The sequence below is a fragment of the Periophthalmus magnuspinnatus genome, chromosome 21, assembly GCF_009829125.3.
Source record: "Periophthalmus magnuspinnatus isolate fPerMag1 chromosome 21, fPerMag1.2.pri, whole genome shotgun sequence".
In the NCBI taxonomy this organism is placed as follows: domain Eukaryota; kingdom Metazoa; phylum Chordata; class Actinopteri; order Gobiiformes; family Gobiidae; genus Periophthalmus; species Periophthalmus magnuspinnatus.
In genome coordinates this window covers 26805415-26828626 of record NC_047146.1, presented here as the reverse complement: position 1 = coordinate 26828626, position 23212 = coordinate 26805415, and the positions used below count along the sequence as shown (strand labels likewise).

General features: G+C 38.3%; 1 protein-coding gene across 1 annotated transcript; it reads left to right on the top strand.

The window, feature by feature from the left end:
* Nucleotides 1-3792: 3792 nt before the first annotated feature.
* Nucleotides 3793-11973, top strand: LOC117389316 (eIF5-mimic protein 2-A-like). Its single transcript, XM_033986969.2, has 13 exons — nt 3793-3898; nt 4453-4526; nt 4833-5009; nt 5162-5256; nt 6094-6159; nt 6274-6409; nt 7364-7473; nt 7690-7860; nt 8439-8585; nt 9621-9759; nt 9995-10117; nt 11137-11172; nt 11353-11973. The coding sequence occupies exons 2-12, from the start codon at nt 4463-4465 to the stop codon at nt 11166-11168; spliced, it is 1260 nt and encodes a 419-aa protein (XP_033842860.1). The 5' UTR covers nt 3793-3898; nt 4453-4462; the 3' UTR covers nt 11169-11172; nt 11353-11973.
* The last annotated feature ends 11239 nt before the right edge of the window (nt 11974-23212 follow it).

The window sequence follows — 23212 nt, the reverse complement described above, 5'->3', positions numbered from 1 at the left end:
GCGACAGCGATAAAAGTAGAACATTTTTCAACTTTCATCAGTCGCGCCGCAGGCCCGCGTGTGCACGTCAACATGCACAAGCGCAAGGTTTTCACGTGCACGACTTTCGCTTGTCGCGGAGGTGAGAGAGACGAGCGATTTTCACAGTGTCGCACAGAGACCATTGAAAATAAATGGAGAGCGAGCGACGTCGCTCCCCATGTGTCGAGCCCATCATGCTGCTTTCTTCAGTTGTAAAAGGGAAGCTGATCAGAGTTGTTGGGAAGATGGATGGAGCTAAATACAGGGCAATCTTGGAAGAAGACCGTTGTAGTCTGCAAAAGACTTGAGACTGGGGCGGAGGTTCTCCTTCCAGTAGGACAACGATCCTAAACATAAAGCAAAAGTGATAATGGAATGGTTTAAAGCAAAACATGCATGTGTTAGTATGGCCCAATCAAAGTCCAGCCCTAAATCCAATTGAGAATCTGTTGCAAGATCTAAAAACTGCAGTTCACAAATGGTCTCCATCAAATATGACAGAGCTTGAACTTTTTTGCCAGAAAGAACGGTCAAAAATTTCAGTCTGTAGGTGTGTAAAGCTGGTGGAGACATACCCCAAAAGACTTGCAACTGTAATTGCAGCAAAAGGCGACTGCAAAAAGTATTGACTTAGGAGGGCTGAATGTGCACGCTGCACTTTTCAGTTTTGTAAGTGACTTGACAAAATTTGAAAACATTCCAGTGGGATGAATATTTTTGCAAGCCACTGTATATGAATGGACATGGCTAACCTTCTACCCACCACATTTCAAAAAAGAAGTGAGCATTGGCATGCTTCTGACTCCAACTGGCTCCAATTCACTTTCTATTGAAATACTGTCACCTCTCTCCGTAACTGCTGCTCTCAGGCTCGTCATTTTGGTCTTAAAACGTTTGTATTATCCCGCTCTACATTTATTTTGCTATTTTTGTCCGTAAATCAAGAGTTATCCATCTTCTTCCGCTTACCCAGGGCCGCAGTGCAGGGGTAGCAGTCTAAGCAGGAACACCCAGGCTTTCCCCACCTCGGACACTTAATTCAGCTCTTCTGGCGCAACTCAAAGGTGTTCTCACACCAGCCGAGAGATCTTCCCCAGGATCTCCTTCCTAAGGGACATGCCTGGAACACCTCCCCATGGAGCCGTCCAGGAGGCATTCAGAACAGATGCCCAAGCCACATATTTACCCATCCCACAGCTTGAGAACCACTAAAAGGTGTTGATGTTAGCAATATCACAACTTTATAACCATTTCCCTTGCACTGTGAAGAGTTGAACTGACATGTAATGTAATGTACAGCATTGGACAAACAAGACAACCACAAGCTAGGCTCTTCCAAGACTGGCTTAAATAGCTGTGACTTTTTCCAGAAGTCTCGGCAACTTTTACTGAATGGCTTACATCACTGTTTGTTTGCTGTGGGTTATAAAGTTCACCTTGACTTTCCCGGTAACATGGTAGAAATGTGTGAAAAAAATCCAGAGGTCAGCAGATTCAGTAGGATACAATGTAAGTAATGTAATGCAAGTATATGATGTAATGTAAATATATAGTGTGCATGTAATATGGATCATAACAGCATTTCTTTCACCACAGCCAACATCTGCCCATCAGTGATTTACATGGCATTTTTGTCTTGCCAGAAGCAACATTTATTACAGGTATTTATATACATTTTGAATCATCCTGAAAATACTTTCAATGATGTCCAGTGATTATTTAAAACTCATGACAAGCCAATAGGGAAAACTACTGCTTTTACTAAGTGCAAATGCAATGCTCCATTACTCTGGGTGACAGGATAACATTTAATGGGAACACAAACCTTGTCAAAACAACTTCAAATAAAATCAGAACTAAAGAATGTAAAATTATTAATATTTTTACTGCTAAGATTTCAAAGCAATGTGTTGGGGTCTAGAGACAAACTTACATGGAACATTTGGCAAATCCTTCACCCACAAATCACATTATTTTTGCTGTACACATCCCCAGTATAATGTTTACCATATGTCAAATGTAAATCAACAATGCAACTCTGTCCTACATGTAAAATATTTAATGATCTTGACATTTCAGGCCAATTAACTTTTAACCTAAACGTCACTGGACTCCAAAAGCAAGACTTCACCATAGTTAAATTAGTTATAGACTATATCTACTATGCTAAAAAAGAGTTGAATTATGCGTTTAGTGTAACACATCTTCCCCTGTCTGCTACTCCATTCCTTTAGTGTTCACTGGTTTTGTCGCTCTATAACTGTACTGCTTAACTTGCAGATGCATGCAAGTTGCCACCCTATCATTCTCGTTAGATCAAAAAGGTGGAGTTAGCTGGCAGCAAAACTTGTCCAACTAACCATTATACAAATATTAGCGGTTTAGGAAAGTTAAACATACCCCAACCCCCGCTTGTATAAAGTCATGGGGAATGAATGAAGTTGCTGGAGACCGAATTGGAAAATCAACGATGAATTCAATGATGAATGGGAAAAATGTAACGCTAGCAAAAGGTTTTAATGCGCTCAAAGTGTGAATGTGTCAAACTTGCCTCTATCTGTGCAAGAGTCGCTCCCTCACGTAGTAAATCCTCCTTGGACAAAAGTAGGATCAAAGCTAGGATTCTCCAAGTAACTAACTCCTGAGGTCCCTCTGCCCACTTGCTGCTGTTTTCGCGCTTTTCTTATTGTCTTCAAATTCGTTTTTTGTGGAGAGGCAGGGCGCATCCGAAACTCAGCCCGCTCCTGAGCTTGATGGTGGAGAGTACAGGGTCCACCGCCGGGACGTTGGGAGTGGCTGGGCTGGAGAATAGCGGCGTCTCTAGCTCGTAGTTCAGCGTCCCTTAATCACCTCCAGCCCGGCACACTCCGGGGGGAGGGACGTGGCGTGGGGCTGTGCGATGCTGGCTTTACGTGGCGTAGGAACTTTAACAGGCCATCCTGAAAACTGTACAAAGATAACGTTAAAACATTTTATAATGACTACTGTACTTTCTTTGTATTTACTTGTCTTGCCTGATTAGCTTGATTGATACTGATGAGTCAAAGTAATTTTAAGCAACTCCTTCCCCATAACTTCATAAGCATTAAATAAATAATATGTAATATGTGCTTTTACAAATATTTTCATATTGAATCGGTTAAATGAATGAAATCATGCACAAAGAGAAATGTAACTTAAACTCAGATATCCTCTCTTAAGTTTCGTTTACGCAGTGAATCTCAACGCACTACTCCACTTTTTCCTTTATATCACCAGCAGACTGCTGCCTCTGTGCGCCCGGCAGGACAATACCCCCCTCCTGTGTCTTAATTCTGCATAGCAACTAGGCCTACCTGTCAAAGCACGTTTACGCATAGCCTGTGCCAACTGAGTTAGGTCCATAAATACTTCACATTTATGTCACGCCCCATAAACTTACCTTTCTTCCAACATTGAGTTTCTTTTATTTATTTACGTATTTTTTCCTTTCTTTCTTTCTTTTTTTTCTTTTTTCTTTTTTTTATTTTTTTATTTGCGAGATCGTTAAATGCCTAAAGTTAGTTGTAGGGGGGTGATTAGGTAGGTCGTGGCGTTTGGAAATTACGCACAGACGTTACGAATATGCATGTAATACAAATACACTCAAAAAATGAATACTAATTGTACAACTGTATCTACTTTCCTTTGCTAAAGATACGCATTCAGTTAGTTTTATTCTACTTTACTAACTGTACTCCCCTTCTTTGTAAGTGTAGTGACCCAATATGATTTAACACCACGACGCATGCGCCCCAGCGTCCATAATTTACCCGTTTCTGGGAGTACGCGTGTTTGGAGTCCAGCAACGAATCACTTTTTGTTTCACGGACTGTTTTTGTACCCCAATAGTATTTCGGTAAGTCTATCCTTCGTTTTGTAAGTTTACCTTATCATATTCGTGTACGATTTGACAAAAACAACACTCGTACGCTATACAGGTGTCGCTAAAACACGTCGCTGGGCTGTGGTTTTTAAAATGTGATCGCATTGTACACCGTGTATTTCGAAAACAATAGCTGGGCATCAATTGTATCAATCAATGTAACATTAAAGCTAGAATATCGACGTGTTCCGCCTTACTACGTGATTTAACGGTTGACTGCAGGAAATGGTTAACTAGTTTGAGGTAATTAGATTAAACGACAATGTCCTGCCTGGGCCTAATTCGATGTACTGGCTTTATTCACGTGCAATCTGTCATCAAATTAGGAGTTTTATTCTGTTTTTAGTCGCTTTTGAGCCTGTTTTTAGTCACTTTTGATCCTGCAAAGTTGAGGTAAGAGTTTGCTACAAATTAGCCAGATTGGTTTGAGCAGCTAACACTTGTACACGGCCTACACAAAATGGGGATTGTCGTGGCTATTATTGCCAATGCTAATGTTGATTTCTTTTGTCTTTGTCCTTTTTAAGAGAGTCTTTTATGAGTAATCAAAGGCAGCAGAAGCCTACGCTAACAGGCCAGCGCTTCAAAACTCGGAAAAGAGGTAAGAGTTTCACTGCTTTACGGGTTTGGGCATGTTGCAATGGCTGGGTTGGACAGTAAGGTGTTGTAACGCCTAGAAGCAAGTGATTGTGTGTTGTTTTGGGTTTCTGCACTTCATCGTCCCCTTCTGTGACAAATGGCAAATGTTCTCCGGCAGAGCCTGTAAATGTAGAATCGTATGTTATTGACTTATACATACATATATATATATATATATATATATATATATATATATATATATATATATATATATATATATATATATATATATATATATATATATATATATATAATTTTTTTTTGTCAGATGAAAAGGAGAGGTTTGACCCTACACAATTCCAGGAAACTATTGTACAAGGTCTGAATCAATCTGGCACTGATTTGGAAGCAGTCGCGAAATTCCTAGATGCCTCTGGTGCCAAACTCGACTACCGGCGCTATGCTGAGACCCTGTTTGACATCCTGGTGGCCGGGGGAATGCTGGGTAAGTGGCTTCTGTCAACCTTTACAAACAAATCAAACAGTACATTTTTAAAACGGTAGAGTAATAGTTCTCAAGGATTTGTGTTTTTTGTCTAAGAGCAGGTTTTCTTGAGTTGCACAAGTTTCTTAAATAAAAACAAAACATGTTTTTAGCCCCAGGAGGAACTCTATCCGATGACATGACCAGCACGGAGTTTTGCCTTTTTAAAGCACAAGAAGACATGGAGACGATGCAGGCTTATGCTCAGGTGAGTATACTTGTCTAGTACATGCAGGATTCCATAAATATTAAATTAAATCAGATATCTGTAGAGGAAGTTATGGACATTCATAAATTTGACCCATTTGTGTCTTTGTGCATAATGTAGCAAGTATAAAGTAAAAAAATGCAATAATTTTATTAGATGCTATGCTTTTATTACATTTTTTGCAAATAGGATTTAAAAATGGCAAGAACAGAAACTTGTGTACATTTCTGAAACAATGGTATGAAGTGATATTTCTGCACAATTGTGTTTCAATGTTAGTCCGTTCACTTGAGTGATATTTGAACCGCAAAGTTTGCGAGATGTGCTGTTTGTCATAATCACCTACTCCTATTCTCAAGTATATTATTCAGCTAGAAAGCACAATGAGGTCTTCACTTTGTGTTGCCAAATCCTACAGCTAAATCTAGTTTATAATAAACCTAAAAGGACTAACAGCAGAGAGAAATGCTAACTCTTCTTTGCCTGTCAGAATAACATTCTTTAAAAAAAAAAAAAAAAAAAAAATCATATGTACAGGGAATAAAACTCTTAATGAGTTGAAGTCATTTATTTAACCCTTTCCAGCTCAAGTCTAACAAAGTTCCCCACTACAGTTATTATTCTGTCTGAAGGAAAAAGTACCCACAATACATAATGGATGGAACAATTGTTTTTGTGGGGCCAATATGCAAGTCAATTATAGTAATTATCTTGACAGCCCTACTGACTTTCAATGGTAAGCATCAGTGTTTTAAGCAGATGTAGTGTGGCACCAGATTTGTTTTTGACTTTCAATTTATGGGTGTGTTTTAGTAAAACTTGACTTGTTTTTGTTAGGTCTTCAACAAGCTGATCCGGCGTTACAAGTACTTAGAGAAAGGGTTTGAGGAGGAGATTAAAAAAGTGAGTTATTTTTATAGTTTCTATAATCTATAACCTTCTGCTTGTATACTTTTACATTTCAGCTTGTGGGATTTGGTGTGCAGCTATAATGGTACATTTCTTCCACATTTTTAGCTGCTGCTCTTCCTTAAAGGCTTCACCGAGTCAGAGCGTAACAAGTTAGCCATGCTCACAGGGATTTTACTGGCCAACGGCAACATTTCGGCCTCCATTCTCAACAGCCTGTTCAACGAGAACCTGGTCAAAGAAGGTACAGACTTGAGGGGCTGATTTGACATTGTGTAACTAGAATTTTCACGTTACTGCTTACTTATTTTGCTACCTTTAGAAATTTTGGCTAGTCTACTTATACTTTGCTTTGATATGTCTCGTCTCAAGGACATTTGTTACATTGTTAACAAATTGTGCTCATTGTATTTGGTGTTGGCGATGTGTTCTTGCACAAAATGAGGCTAGGTGTTTTTGACACCTCTGCTTGGTTATATTTGGAGTACTTTTGCAGTTAAAAACATGCACACTTTAGTGAAGGTGCTAAAAGCTAGGTATAATTCAGCTTACCTTTTATAGTAAATGCTGTAGCACTCCGTATAGAAGGCAACTTGCTAAGTATTAGTTCATGAGTTGGTCCTTGGTCTTGCAGTTTGTATATCTTAAAATATTTAAGCATGGTGAGCGTGTACAAATCTGTTTAAAATGAATACAAAGAAAGTTGTTTTTTCTTCAAAAGTACAAAGATGGTCAGCAGTGCAGTGACAGACTACATACTTTTGTACCTGGAGTATGTTATGGCTCCATATCTGTTATAGTTCAATAACCTACTGGGAGATGCATTTCGGAAAATCTTGATTCTAGGCTCCATTAGATTCTATAGAAATCCAAATGTATACATACAAGGTGCTGAAAGAATTGTTTTCACTTTTAGGCCCCCTAACATGTTGAACTTTTCCCCTTTTTTATGTGTAATGCCCAGGCAAACGTGTGTCTGCATCTAACTTTCTTGACTGTTAATATCCCTTTGATGCCTCACTCTGCTGCTTCTCAGGAGTCTAGACCGAGGCCTTCTCACAGAGCTGCTGTTCCACATAGAGCGCTGTCTGATTGCCTCCCGCAGAGCTGTTTACCATTGCATTACTCACGCCTAGCTTTATCCCACCAGGTCTGCACACAAACAACAGCTGACATGCGCTTTTCTGCATTTGTTCAGGTGTCTCGGCCTCCTTCGCTGTGAAACTTTTCAAATCCTGGCTCTCTGAAAAGGACATAAACTCGGTGGCTGCGAATCTGAGGAAAGTGGGCATGGACAACAGACTCCTGGTAAGAGCATCCCCCCTCCCCCGGTCGACCAGTCCTGTCAACTGTATTGATGAATTGATGCTTATGTGTTATCAAAATACATCAAATGTAGTTAAAACAGTTTACTAGGTAGCTCACCAAATTAAAAGGGACGAAAACCTGACAAATGCAGTAAATGAGTTGCTAAAGACTCTTGATTAGGTTTTTCTCTCATCTGTTTACTTTTCCATTTTCTAGGAGCTGTTCCCAGCCAACAAACGCAGCTGTGAACACTTCTGCAAGTACTTCACTGATGCCGGACTCAAAGAGCTCTCGGACTTTGTCAGAAATCAGCAGTCCATCGGTGCACGTAAAGAGCTACAGAAGGAGCTACAGGAGCAGATGCTGCGTGAGGAGCCCATCAAAGATGTAAGACATGGTTTATAGTCTCTTTTCTCTATAAAGGCTCTGAACTATAGGGCAGGTCTGTTTTAACCTTTAGTTCTGGCCTTTGAGTCGTACAAAGGTGCAATGTCAAGTTGGGGTCCAGTCATATTGTCTTTTCCTTCAACTTTGTTGCATGATTCTGGTACTTTTCCCCCTATCTGTGCCATTGTTATCATTATGAAACAGTAAATCTATGTTTTTAATTAGTGAAAGTGGAAGTTGGAAGTTATAAACAGGAAGTTGGCACCCATGAAAAAAGGGAATCTTGTCAAATATGATTTGCATAAAGATGCCTTATTTTTGTGGTAGTATTATTTTATATATATATTTTTTTAATTAAGCTAAACAAGATAAACCAGGTTGAGCAGCACAATTGTGGATTGAGTAAATTGCTGGAACATAAGTTCCTATATGCAAATGTATTTAAAATTGGTTTGCAAATGACAGCAATTTTGAAGTCTCTAAATTGGTTAAAAAACAGCAAAAAAAATTACTGCTCGAGAACCACAGTGAAATGGATTTCTCATCACTGATGCCTTTGTGTGTTGGGGGTTTTACAGATTATTGCCTACTCCAGAGAGGAACTGAAGAAGAACAATATTTCTGAGCAGACGATGATTGGCCTGATTTGGGCCAGTTTAATGAGCACTGTGGAGTGGAACAAGAAGGAGGAACTGGTCACGGAACAAGCCATAAAACATCTGAAGGTACAAAGATTCAGTGTGGTGAGAGTTGTCAATTGTATTGCAAATCGGAATACTGGGGGGGAAAAAAATCACATAACTGAATAAAACTATCGGTTAGCGGCTTCATCTTGAGACCACATGGTATAAATAAAGGGAATTATTTTGTGAAATTACAATGTCTATAAAGGTTTTTAAAATTTAAAAATTTGTGTTGAGGTTACGCTTTATCAATTTAGTTTGACATGTTAGTATCGTGACAACACTAGTGGAGAGCATGTGACCACATATTGCAACAGTGTTGCTGTTGCAATATTGGCTGATGCAATAATCAGTACAGCAGGAAAATTAATGTATCACAACAATTTTCTCTTTTTACAGAAATTGTTTTTGGAAAGTGAAATAGACAAAAAGGCAGATTTTATTCATGATTTTACTTTACTTTTAAGAATTTTTTTTTTTTTTTTTTTTTGGCCCAGTTTGACTAGTAAATGAAGGTATGTGCATTTTTGGTTTTAAATTAACTAAATTAATTATGCCAAAAATATATAAAATTATCACAATATCATTATTGCAATACAAAACAGCCCTAGTAAAAACTTATTATAGCTTACCATAATTCCCAACATTGACTATAGCCCAGTGGAATTAGTGAAACTAAACTCTGTTCAATTTAAATTTTCTTCAAGTTTCAATTAGATTTACCTGGATTGCATTTCTCCTTTTCATGGATAGGAAACATGATCTTGAACAGGTGCAAAATAAAAAGCCGTTATGTCAAAATGTATTGATTTTAAGAAGTTTTAAAATGTAATTTTCAAGGTGATGACTTAAGTTTGTAATGTTTCCTCGGCAACACCATTTTTATACTACATTGGGCAGAAGATTAAGGTGTCAATATTGAACCGCGGGTAGAACTTGCAGTGTAGAAATATTTCACACTAGGCTTTGGAGATTTTGTAACATCTGTAACCTTGTGCTTTTGTCCAACTGTACAAACTGTTTTTAGAGGCTACTTGTCAATGTGTTCAGTTCACCAATTGCACCTACCTTTTGCAGCAATACAGTGCATTGTTGAGCGCTTTTACCACCCAGGGGTCCTCCGAAGTCACTCTTCTGCTCAAGATCCAGGAATACTGTTACGACAACATCCACTTCATGAAAGCCTTTCAGAAAATTGTTGTGCTGCTCTACAAAGGCAAGTTAATTTCTTTAGAACTTTTTTCAACTTTTGTTCTACCTTTTCTGGTGGCCAAGTTTGTGGAAACTCGCTAGGTATAGCACGGTCATGCCAGATGGCTGGAGCTTGCAGCCAAAAGTTTGTCTTGATTGTTGATGTCAACCTACTTGGCAACATTTGAGTTTCAAGCACCTGCTGATGCATCTGTGCTTTTGGCAAAACACTTAGCTGTATTTGTGTTTTTCTTTCTTAGCTGACGTCTTGAGCGAGGGAGCCATTTTGAGGTGGTACAATGAAGCCCACCTGGCCAAAGGGAAGAGTGTTTTTCTTGAACAGATGAAAGCGTTCGTGGAGTGGCTCAAGAACGCTGAAGAAGGCAAGCACTTTGTCCACTTATCCCGGTCATTTATTGTGCAAAATGTGATGTCATGACCATTGTACTAAAGAGTTTATAGTGCTGGGTAAGTAGGAACTGTGGTAGAATTGTATGCGTAGGGCAACTTGCCATGCTCCTCTTAATTCCTTTTACTTAAGTTTAGTATTAAAAGATTCTTCACGTACTTGCTACTAGAGATGTCTTAATTGTAAGACAACAATTTGATGCCAATATACTGTAGCATTTTGGTGTGTTCACAAAATAAACCAGAAGATATTTGGGATGTTTCCTTACATGGGATCCTCTAGGCTGTTACCCATGCCAAAACGAGAGCAAAACAGCAGTCTCAGCTTGCTAGATCCAGTCTCCAAAACAGACCAGTAACTGAAGTCATTGCAGCCAATTGTCACATACAAAAGCAGTTGTATTAACATGTAAACGGCTACAATAAAAACAAAGGTGTCAACTATCAACTAAACACAAAATATCATTACAATTCACTTTTCACAAATAAATCCTCTTTTCTCAATAATATGATCTGCTTCATGAAATCAAACATTCTGCAAGATGAAGCACTGGGATACCTATTTTTTTTGTACATTTTTGTTTTCCTGTAATTGTAAAGGCACTAAATGAGACCAAAAAAAGACCTAACCCACTGTGTGAGGTCTGCAGCTAATAAAGTATTCATTTCTCATATACGTGTGTGAGCCAAAAGCAGTGCTCTGATTGGCTACGCTTGGGCGATACACCCTGATTTCACTTCACCATCTGAATAAAGCTGTACTGAAGCTGAAAATGAATGCTTGTGTATATTGACAATGTGCTGAAAGTTTTTGAGCGCTATGGATGAGTTGGATGGATATTTCCTCATTCTGCTCTTTGAAAATTGGGTACCACAGCTTGTTTTTTTTAAAGTACAGATTAATTTTAAAAGATTACTTTGTATAGATTGAGATGGATAATTTGCCTCCCACTTTACAGTAAACTTAAATGCTTTCTTTTTTTCCTTTTTCCAGAGTCTGAATCTGAGGAAGAGGAAGCCGACTGAGAAGGCTGGAAGCCGACTGAGAAGGCTGGAAGCCGACTGAGAAGGCTGGAAGCCGACTGAGAAGGCTTGAAGCCGACTGAGAAGGCTTGAAGCCGACTGAGAAGGCTTGAAGCCGACTGAGAAGGCTTGAAGCCGACTGAGAAGGCTTGAAGCCGACTGAGAAGGCTTGAAGCCGACTGAGAAGGCTTGAAGCCGACTGCCGTTTTTGCGATTTAGTATTTTTTACATTAACACAGCACCAAATGCAGTGCAGAGTTTTGTAACAGGTATTTTGGGGGATTCTGTTTTCTTGTCTTTTCTACCTCCTCATATCTAGTTTGACTTGTAAGGGCTTTAATACTGGTTTATTTTAGATACCAACACTTTCCCAAGTCAATACTCTTGTCTTTGTACTTGTGAGCTGAGCTGGATATAGTGCCACAATAAGTTTAATTGATCAAAACTCCCTTTGATCTATCCAAACTAATGAACTTTTTTCCAAAGATTGTTTGTTATGAAACAAGCCATTAGCGGCACACTTTGAAATATTAGCCTTCTCAGATTTCTTGTTTGCTTGAGGTGCTCAGCCAGCTCCTCTCAATGGTAATCCTGTTTACCAACTTACCAATTACATTTGTACCAGTTTTGTGCAACTTTTATTATGGCAGATTTTTAGGGGCCTCTGTCAGTGGTTGCCAATTTGAAACTAGTAAAAGTGGCAAGATCTCATGAATTGAATTAAATTTGTAACAGAATCATGTTGGCGCTGTAGTTTTTAATTTTCTGTACCATGAGGTTTTTAAAATAAAGACACTGCTTTCCCAAATTGCTTACTTTGCTCAATTTGTTGTGTATGCGTGAAATGTGACACTTTACTTGCAAACATCCAAAGATTTGTAGAATACAGAAATGGCAAGTAAAGTTGACATCCTCTGCCAAGTGGGGTGATTCTTTTGAAATTAATTGCCAAGTAATTGTGCCATATCAAATCTGATCAATGCTTTTGTTAATTGCATTCAAAAAATTAGATGGGCAGATGTTTGACCTGTTCCAAAAAAGTACAGTGTAGATGCTCACTGGTACCATTTTTAAAGACGATTAACTGAATAAATGCATAATGGCTTTAGTGCCATACTGTGGAACATTGACTTCTTATAAATGCTGGAAATATTTATGGAGGATTTTGGCAAGGATTCATTTCCATCTTGCAAATGTAAAATTTTGTAAATTGGAGTTTGATAGTAGCCAAATATTTAAACTTATTTAAATTGATTTAAATGCTCAAGTGCAATATTGCCACTTTTTTTTTTCTCCTATTCCAAATGTTTATTTTTGCTGCTGACTCACAACACTGCAAACCAAACACTACTTCACTGTCAAAGGTAATTGTTTCCAAAAGGTTGCATAATTTTGAGGAAATGCCTTTTGGTCACACTTCCACTTCATTCTTAAATATGTCCCAACGATTTATCTCGTCCACCCTGGTCTAATCAAGTAATCACAGAAGACAGCGACCCAGAGGTGCGCCCCCAATCTCATTCACTTCACTTGGAGCCCACTTTAAATGCTAATTATGGCGCAGTCAAGCATGCATAAACAAGAGTGAGCTGGTGATTCGCGATGTTAGCCAAACAAAGGGCCATGCACAGTCATTAGGACCAGGCATTTTACAAAGTAATAAACAGCTTGTGGTGGTTAGCACTGCTCCGGACACAGAGAATTTTTAGCAGCTTCTTCAAGGTGTTTTAAGGTTAGCTTCAGACAGAAATAAGCCATGTACGAGAGGTATGTTTTCATAATTGGATAAAAACTCAATATAAAAACTTGGATCTCGAGCTGAAATTTGATTACTTGTAAATGAATATCCTTGAAAGTTAAAGTTGATTTGAGAAAAAAAAAGCCAGACACAAAAAATGTTAATTAAATTTGATCTACTACCAAAGGCCTTGAACGTGATTACTTCCAAAGCATGTTATTATCCAATTGATAAATCATTTTGCCTATTAAATGGCCCACGCTATTTTCTGATCTATTATATTTCCTCATCACAAGCATCCCCGGAGTTGTGCTTTGTTTGATACACACATGTTTAAGGCTGAGTTCTTCTCAAATAGAAAACGCTTTGTTCCAGCCTTCGATGTCATGGTGGTAATACAGGAAATGCCCAACTGTGTTTTTAAACTCTATATACCTTCATTAGAAGCATTTGGATCATTTCAGCCCTGGAATTGCCAGTCTCTTCTGAGCTGAAGGTAAAAGGTAGCTGTTAACTTGAAAACTACCAGTAAATGACAGCTATGAAGATATAGACGAACTAATAATAAAGGGTTACAAAAACGAATGTGAATGAAACAAAACTCAACTCCAGGTGTGTTTTTCAGGAGGTAACCATATTATACCGGTTACCTCCTCAAAATTAAAACACCTGCAATTCAATAAACTGTTGAACATTCCAGGTAAAGCAATAACGTTTCCATGTGGACAAGCAAGTGGGGCATGTATGGCGCCTTTAAGCCTGGGTCTTAAATGACGATTGCAATTTTTCTGTGTCTTCTATCTTTATAAAGCTGAACCAGACATCGCCATTTAAACGTTAAAATATAGCAGTTCCTAAGCAAAAATCCATCTACAAATGATTAACACTAAAGGCCATGTGAAAAAAGGAAGAAACAACACAAACTGCTTTGAAGTCATCAGAAATGATTGCTCCTGTGTTGAAATCTCCGCTCTTTTATGTACACTGGTGTTGCAAAGTGTCTAATCCCCTCTTAGGTCATATCTTGTACTGATAATACTGTGTTCACTACACAGGCTGAGGATCCTTCATGAATATGTAATCAGTTCAGCTTGTCACCAACAGATGGCAGTAAACCCTTTAGTCATACTCCCCTCTACAACCAATGCCTCTCAGAGATTTTGGAGTATCAAGCTCAAATGAAAAATGCCATTTTGAAGGAACAAGGACTAGAAAGTATTAGACACTGGAAGACGACAAACCTGTGCATTTTTTTCTGCTTCTCTTCCGTGCGGATATATTTGCTTTTTTGTTTTTTTTTAGTCACTCTAAAGAACATGAAATGGCCATTTTGTACTTTTTCAAAGCCTTATCCAGGTTAATAAATGATACATTTAAAATATGTTGCAACAATGGAAAGTCAAAAGAGCACTCTGCTTAATTATATTTATGAAATATTAGAATAGCCTCGGGGACAACGTTTTATCTCTTTGTTTGCTAAAGTTATAGCTCCAAAAGAATTCTTCTCTCCTCTCTCAACTGGTCACTTTCAGGGCCAATCCGCCATTTGAAGATTACTGCCACAGGGTAAAAAGTTTTAGATGTAAAAAAAAAACTGTAAAAATATATTATGTGAATTATAATAACCTTTCAATATTTTACTTAAAAAAATATAATAAATAAATAAAACGCATTTAGAATTTCTGGTCACTTTTATCTGTCCAGTTCAAACCACCATTTGAGCACCACTGCCACAGGGTAAAACTTAGCACACTGAAACTCATCTTTTTTTTTTTTTTTTTCTTTCAAGGCAGAGAAGCCCAATCATAGCTGGCAGCCATTTTCTCCCTCTCCTTGCTTACTCCTCTTTAGTGTGTATTTGGTAAGACAGTTCATGTGTTGAGGCTTCGGTAGAGTAAATAGCCGCGAAGTACTAGCATTGCCTGTATACATGGCGATTTGGAAGCTCTCTCCCACTTAAAGCAGGGTTTGCATAGAGTCAAGGGTGCAGCAGTGAAGAGCAATTATTGTGGATTTCACACCGACATTTTTGGTCAGTAAACACAACTCAGTGAAATGCAGCTCATCTGAATAATGCTGTCAGAGAGAAGGAGGCCAAGGGTTCCTTTGAATAAAAACAATTGGAGGAAATCTTCAAAATGTGTGCTCGGATAAAATGTTTATTTGTACTTGTATTTTTGGTGTTGGTTTTGTCTGATCCTCTGCTACTATGGCTGCTACTAAACCAGTACTAATGCTGTCAATTCTACCGGTGCCGATTAAGACTACTACTACTGCAAACAGAGATGTGGATTTCATGACTTGACAGGATGTTTTTAAGGACAATTTACAAAAACATATGAATATATAAGCAGTATTTATTCATGTGGTATAAAGACTTGCTTTGGCAGGCTTTTTCTGCTTTCTACTAGTATTATACTGGTGCTATTGCTGCGTACTCAACAGATGTTGTTTCTTAATTCAATTCAATAACACTTTATTTATCCCAAAGAGGCAATTTAAAATGCACATGGAGCAGTTGTACATACATTACATCACATAAAAAAACATAGCAATGTTAGACAGTGCCATAATATGCACGGTGCTGTTTACAAATATGCTGCCAGACTAAGAAAGGAGGGCAACAAGAACACATCTATATTACTAAAATGTTTGTTTAAATGTTTAAAAAATACATTAAAATAATTTAGATTCAAAAGCAATAGATTTTTTTTTTTTTTTTTTTTGGCAACAGTCCCTGATTAACAGGGACTGTTAATCCCCGATTAACTCTATAAATGGGAGGAAGAAGCAAGAAGTGTTGTGTGTTGAGGAGGTGAACAGCTCTGGGCTCAAGCCTATAATAAGTGACACAACTACTGCTACTGTTTCTCTACCATTACAACTAAAGGCCTACTACTTTTACTACACTTACTTTTTAAGCATCTTCGGGTATTGGTGTAACAACTGGGAGGATCAAAGATTCAGACTTGAGTAAAAAGTTTGAACAATGTTTATTTACAGACACGGAAATGTAAATGAAACGTTAACGGCGCAGACAGTTGAGAGCGGTGTCATATGCTGTAGTCTACGAGCAGGTCGTGGGTAGTGGGGTCAGAGGCTGGGGTGTTTGTACCGGATGCAGAGGGAAGGAGGAATTTGAAGGCAGATGGAGTGATGTTTTTGGTGATTGTAAAGGGCCCCAAGAAGCGAGGAGAGAGTTTCCGGGAATCTGTTTTGAAGGGGATGTTTTTAGAGGAAAGCCAAACTGAATGATCTGACTTATTTTGAGGAGTGGGGGGAGCGGTGCTTGTCCACTGCTGCTTTCATCCTGGCCCCAGATTGGAGAAGGGCCACCCTGGTTCTTCTCCAAATCCTATGGCAGCATTGGAGCAGACCGGAGGGCAGCGAATGGGAGGCTTTGCCCCTGGCACACACCTGGCATGCCAAAACATAGGCCCCGGTGTCCTTGTTAACAGTGGGCCACCAGAAGTAACATTTCAGCAGAGAGAGTGTTTGATTGACCCTAGGATGAGCAGTGTACCCATTCTAGTACCTTGGAGCGGGCAGCATCTGAAACAAAAGGGGCACCGGGAGGACCATTAACTGGATCAGGCTGAGTGCATTGAGCCTCCCAGACCAGATCTTCAATCTCTCAGCGAACAGCAGCGGCCACACACGTAGGCGATATGATGGGTTCTGGAGGGGTAGGAGTGTCTTTCTGGGAGAACTGGTGTGAAAACTGGATGAAGTTAAACCTACTAAAAAATAGCAACCAGCGGGCTTGTCGTGAACTCAAACACCTTAGCTGACTGTGTGTACGCTAAATTCTTATGGTCAGTCCAAACCAGAAACGATGCCTAGCCCCCTCCAACCAGTGGTACCATTCCTTCAAAGTGAGCTTAATCGCTAATAGGTCTCGATCCCCCACATCGTAGTTACTCTCTGCTGGTGTAAGGCGATGAGAAAAAAAGGTACAGCGGTATAACCGATTGTGTGTGTCAAACCTTTGAGCGAGAACTGCTCCAACACCCGTTTCTGAGGCATCCACTTCTACAACAAAGTGGTGAGAGGGATCGGGCTGACGCAGGACCAGGGCAGAGGTAAACAGATCCTTCAGCTTATTGAAGTCAGACTGGGCTTCTGGGGTCCAGCAGAACTTGTCCGCTTGGAACTCACATTTCTCCGCCTTCACGTAGAACTTGTTCTCCAGGAGCCTCTGCAGGATCTGGCGCACATGTTCCTGGTGTTCCTGTGGGGTCTTAGAGAAAATCAAAATATCGTCCAGATACACGAACACAAAACGATTAAGAAAATCCAGTAGCAGGTATCTTGAAAAGCTAGTGTATAGTATTATTAATTTGGCTTACTTACTGGGGCTACTGGTGCGGCTTGTTCACCTATTGCAGTACAGATACAAGTACTGCATAATTATTACTATTATACTACTATTACTACTATTCTGGCTAACGCTAAAAGATTCAATAGTACATATGTTTTTACTTGAATGGGCCATTTTCCCACCTTCCAGTCAAACTCCCTAATATCCTCCATTTTCACTTGGTCTTGTTGAAATCGTGTGAATGAGCCTTGTTTGTTTCGGCAGTCTGTTTATGCTGGGATGCAAATGTGCTCTGGAAGACCACTCTAATGCCTGGCTTAGCACTGAGGTGAAATATGCAAATTAGGATCAACATGTTGACTCACTAAATGCCGTGGCTTTGTCTGCAGATCAGAGAATTCGCCAAACAACCCCAGCGCAGTGCAGCCTCCTCACTGTTCCTGTGTCCTGGACTCAATTGAGAGCACCTATGTGGCAGGACAGGCCTGCTAAGCCCCAAAAACCAAGAGGATCATGGGAGATTTAGGCTTTCAGTGACTGCCATGTGGGCGTCCTTATTTGTTCTTGGCGTAATACCTGTTTATATTCCCTAAATAATATGCTTCATTGGAGCAGGCTATTCATGATGTTATAATACATGGATTAATTTAAACCAATTCAAAAATTCTTCAATGAGTTATTTAAATAGCTTTTTTTTTTAGGACAATTGAGAATTTGACTAGTATTCTGGCCTTGCACAAAACCTGCTAGATTAGCTTATACATGACATTTAATATTTTAAAGAGGTGGTATTTTACTTCTACTGTTAACCAATAAACAAAAATAGTGTATTAACGAGTTTTATCAGTTTCACTTTAATTTTTGACGCTCTCAGTCCCCCCTCCCTTTGCTCCCCTAACTAAAAAAAGCCTTGTGGGTGGAGCTTTGCATAGAATCTTACAGCTAACCGTAAGGAGGGTTCAAATAGAGCCAGTGAGAGACTCCTAAAATACTCAAACATGCATGGATGATATCTAAAACCTCTAGAGCCATGTTTTTGATAAGGAAACATTTTAATATGGTAGAAAGCTCAAAAAAGTTGAGTTTGCATAATAACCACTTTAAAGTACTATATGTTAAATATTCTTTTAAGCACCCACTAGTGCCAATTTTCTTAATGTTTTGAATGTTACTAACACATTTACATAGTTTTTGTGTTATGTTGAATTAAAAAATTGACACATATTGAATTGGATACAATATTTTTTGTTTCAGAGAACATGCAAACTCAAAAGGCTTGTCAAGGAATAAATCTTGAGACATTGTTTTTGTACGGATTTGCCTAACCACGGATTTGACCTGCTTGTCCTCATGGAGATACACAAGTTTAATGCCATACTGTAATAACATCTTCATGGAGAAAGCAACAAGCAACTTCCACCCAAAAAGTTACATAGTGCTCTTTTAATATAAACGTATTAAAACATAATATGCCTATCTGAGTGAAAATATATGACTGTATTTCCATTGTCCACTGTCTTTCATCCTCCATTGTATATATGTACGATCTATAGTCCTTCATACCTTTGTATTTATATGTTATTCAGTTAAGTTATTCATTCAGAGGTGTACAGATTGATTGAGGTGTTATACCATGCATATTTTCAATAGGCTGTTTGTTTCACCTCTTATACTGAAAGCTATCTACTTTAGGCCTTGTATTAATTATCCACAAGTGCTGTCAGCGCTCACTCCAAAACTGAAAGTGTGCGTTTTTCAGCAGCGATTCATTTTGAACTGCACTTAATCGTAACCATGGCAATGTGTAAATGTCCTATTTATAAAAACTATGCACTGGTAGTGTCATTAAGGTATGCCAGAAAATGATTGCATTATAACTATTCAATTTGGGTATATATTGGCAAATACAATTTCTGACCTTGTTTATTAAACTCTAAAATAACCTCAGTTGAATAGTTATTGATTGAAATGTTTGTTGTTTTAATCCTTTAAGATAAATTGGCAATTTTTCTCAATTAGTATACAAATGATCAACATATAGTATGTATAGATTGCGTATTGTTATGGTGACCTTGGGCAAGACACTTTTCCACCTTTTCTGATTTGAATGTGATTTAAGTATAAAATGAGCAAATCAAAACTAAACTGCAGTCAGCAGTGTCTTAGCCTGTGTAAGAATGTCCATTTCTGGTGTAAGCGTCAAAGAGTAATTTGCCTTAGCATTAGTAATTCTAGATATCAGTTTGATGTAGTGCTGCAATGCTAGAAAATACCTTACACCGGCATAAAGTAGAGACATTTTTTTGTTTTCACAGTATATATGCAGACCAAGCCTCCTGTGAGAGCTCAGAATTCTCTCACTGAGCTGCAGAGGCTGCACTAGCTCTGATTAATGAATGGCTGCAGGTGTTTAAGTCAGTATGCCAATCCGTTTAGGCTTAGTTAAAACTGATTTTATTTGGGGCATCTGGTAAGCAAAAGGGAGTAGTTAATGTAGATTTCTAATTCTAACTTAATAATCATATACATTTTTGTAATTAAGAATAAGTGGGCATTACAATTGTTTGCAGATTTTGAACATGTTTACCTTGTATCTGCTGGCACAGATAAGTTAAATAACTATTATATATCCTTTAAAGATACTATTTTTAATTAGTTCTTGTCTGATAATGTGCTAGCTTTGGCAGAGACCAAAGGTAAGCCTGAACAAAGTCAGGTTAGGGGAGGGGGGAACATGTTTCACATATGCTATCTACTGGTTAAAAGTCCTATATTATGCTAAATTGAATCTTGTGAGCTTTACGGCATGTTAAAACGTTATCTCCTCAAACTCATACCTGGAGTTATGTTTCATTCACACATGTTTGAGTAACCCTTTATTATTAGTCTGTCTACATCTCTAAAGCTCAAAATGCTCTATTCCACCTTGTGATGCCATGAAACGACAGTTTTCAAGTTAACAGCTTTTACCTTTTGTTCAGTAGAGATGGGCAGTTCCAGGACTCAAATCATCCAAATAATTTTAGTGTATGGCATTTAAAAACACAGTGGAGCACTTCCTGCATTGTCACAAACACCACATGTTTTCTGTTTCTCTGTTTTTCTGTTTTCATTGACGAATTCTGCAAAACATGCAGGGTTTGTGTGTTAAACTTGTGTGAATGAAATGAAACACAACTCCAGGTGTGTTTGTGATGAGGAAACATTACATTATAACATAGATCAGAAAATAGTGTAATATGGGCCTTTAAAAAAATCTATTCAATTTACAACTAAAGTCTAAAAGAGAAGCTAATACAATGATTACACTACTACTGACCAATCATTTCTATTGATTTATATGTTTCTTCTCAAATTCAATTCAGTGGTGGAGCTGAATTGTGCAAACTGTCACACTGTAGCCTCCATTAAAAATCCTATCTGTGCCATAGTGCCTTGCTCCTGCTCTGAGGGTCCATGTTGAGGGTCTAAGGGCCTGGCTGTAAGAGTTCAGGGATTTAAAGGTTCAACTTGAGTCAACAGTGGGCTCATCACCAACATCATCACTGTGTCTATACAGTACACCAGTTTATCTCTTTTTCAGCTGCAGTGGTCACCAGGATATGAAGAGCACATGAGCTTGTTTAATTTAAGGTAAGTGCTCGAGGATTTCACATCATAATTAGTTTTGTCTAAAAATGAGCATTCAACAGAACTAAGAGGAAGCAATTTCATTAATTGGTTAAATCTCAAATGCAAAAGTATTCTGTTTTTTTTAAAGGGTCATGTGGTAACACAGGAAATACTCCACTGTGTTTTTAACCTCCATATACCTTCACTTGAATCTTTTGAATAATTTCAGCCATGGAGTTGCCCATCTTTACTAAACTAAAGGAAAAAGATAGCTGTTAACTTGATAAGTACTGCTTGATGGCATCACAAAGTGGAATAGAGCATTTTGAGCTTTGGAGATTTAAACAAACTAATGTATATGTATGTACGTTATATATATATATATATATATATATATATATATATATATATATATATATATATATATATATATATATATATATATACATATATATATGTATATATATATATGTATATATATATATATATATATATATATATATATATATATATATATATATATATATATATATATATATATATATACATACATACATACATACATACATACATACATACATACATACACACACTTAAGCCAGTATTTGTGCTGTTTGCTAGGCCCATGCATCTGGGTGGAATTAGCATTTTCTCCTTGTCTTTGCCCAGATTTCTTCTGGGTTCTCCTATCTCCCACAAAACAGGTTGGGCTACAGTAGTGGCACGCACAGTTGCAGTAGCTCTCCATAATGCTGTAACTTGCACGCATAATGACAAAAAAAGAACTTCACTTCATTAGCATATTCTGCACCTGCTACTCTGGCCATTCAGAAACACACTAAACTGTATACTTACTGTTAACTGTTAATATTTATTCATGGGGTAAATTAGCTAAGAATGAATTAATGTTTCAAAAATAACCCTGTGTCTCTATAGATGTCATTTTCCAGATTGCGTCCACCTAAGGCCCAATGTTGATTTAAGCTTTAGTTACACATGTCTGTGTATGGGATGATGTGCCGAAGACGAATGGATAAAATAAATTGGAACTATTGCGATGCTACAAGCTACAGCCATGTTGCTTATTAAAGATTTATTGCTAATGATTGTCATTCTGTTTAGCAGGCCATCACTGGAGGTGCACGTCTCACCGTGTACAGTATAAGGTTTAGGAGCTGGTTATAAGCAGGCGATGGCGGCTGGCACTCTGACAGTTTCCCATGGGAATACCACAGCTACATCACAACGCTTTGGCTGAGACAAACCAACTGATACGCTGCAAATGGAATAAAAGTTCATATCTCCACGTTTTAACGAGTCTCCTCGGAGTGAATATAATGACTGTAACTGTGCCTGGTGTTGGTGATGGGGTGAGAGAGAGAGAGAAGAGAGGAGGGGGGAGAGGCCTGTTTGCAGCACTCAGCTTTCTTTTGCTGTTTATGCACCAGTAACTCGGGGGATTCAGGCAGCAGCAAAAAGACATGAAAAAGCCTTGACAAAACTGTTTGTTTTTGTGAGCAGTCGGGACAAAGGAGAGGGAATCTGCTTAATATTAAATCACATTCCATTGCAATTACAGCAAATATCCATCTTGATCAAAACCACTCCACACCAGAGCCATTTTTATATTTTAATTGGCCAAACCTAATTTTAATTCCAGATTTCCAGAAATTATTGCTACAAAATAAGACTTATTTTCATGTAAGCAACCCATGAATTGAATGTTAAAGCATGACACACTGTCCATTCATATTTCATGAGGAGAATAGGCTCATGTTCAGAAATATTCAGAAATAAATCGTACTGATGGACTTATGGCTAGCACTTTGAAGTACACGTGTTATGTTGAGTTATAGAGTTTCATGTTCAGATTGCATAATACAGCATTGCAGTCTTGGTGATACTTGGATTTGAGACTGGAGGTAAAGTCTACAGTGTGTAGCATGACGGGGCTACAGTTTGTTACACACACAGAGCAGGTGAAGTCTACAGTGTATGACATACACAGAGGAGACGGGGTCTACACATAGCCAACCCTAGCTTTCAGGGGACGCTAAGCAAAATGTGTCTGAGCCCCTGACAGTGGATATACCTGGGCTCAGCTATTGGTGACTTGTATTTGATGACCTTATGACCCTGCTCTCATCACCTTGTCCAATTGTGTTTCTATTTATATGACTAAAAAACTAAAATGTTTTAATCTAACTTATAAGACAGCTGTTCACAAGTACCTCAGTGGCCTTGGGGTGTAAACAGATACATAAAACAAATGTAGGCAGCAGATATTTTGCTACTATATATATGAAAAAAAAAAGAGTAAACTTTATAGAGGGATATTTAGGCTGCTGTAAGCACCTTAGCTCTATTTCAAGTATA

What these genes read in the sequence shown, in the direction of transcription:
- LOC117389316 (XM_033986969.2), top strand. Translation starts at nt 4,463, where the DNA reads ATGAGTAATCAAAGGCAGCAGAAGCCTACGCTAACAGGCCAGCGCTTC. An exon ending in CTTCAAAACTCGGAAAAGAG is followed by an intron (nt 4,527 to 4,832) that starts GTAAGAGTTTCA and finishes TTTTTTTGTCAG; the next exon opens with ATGAAAAGGAGAGGTTTGAC. An exon ending in GCATGGACAACAGACTCCTG is followed by an intron (nt 7,474 to 7,689) that starts GTAAGAGCATCC and finishes TCCATTTTCTAG; the next exon opens with GAGCTGTTCCCAGCCAACAA.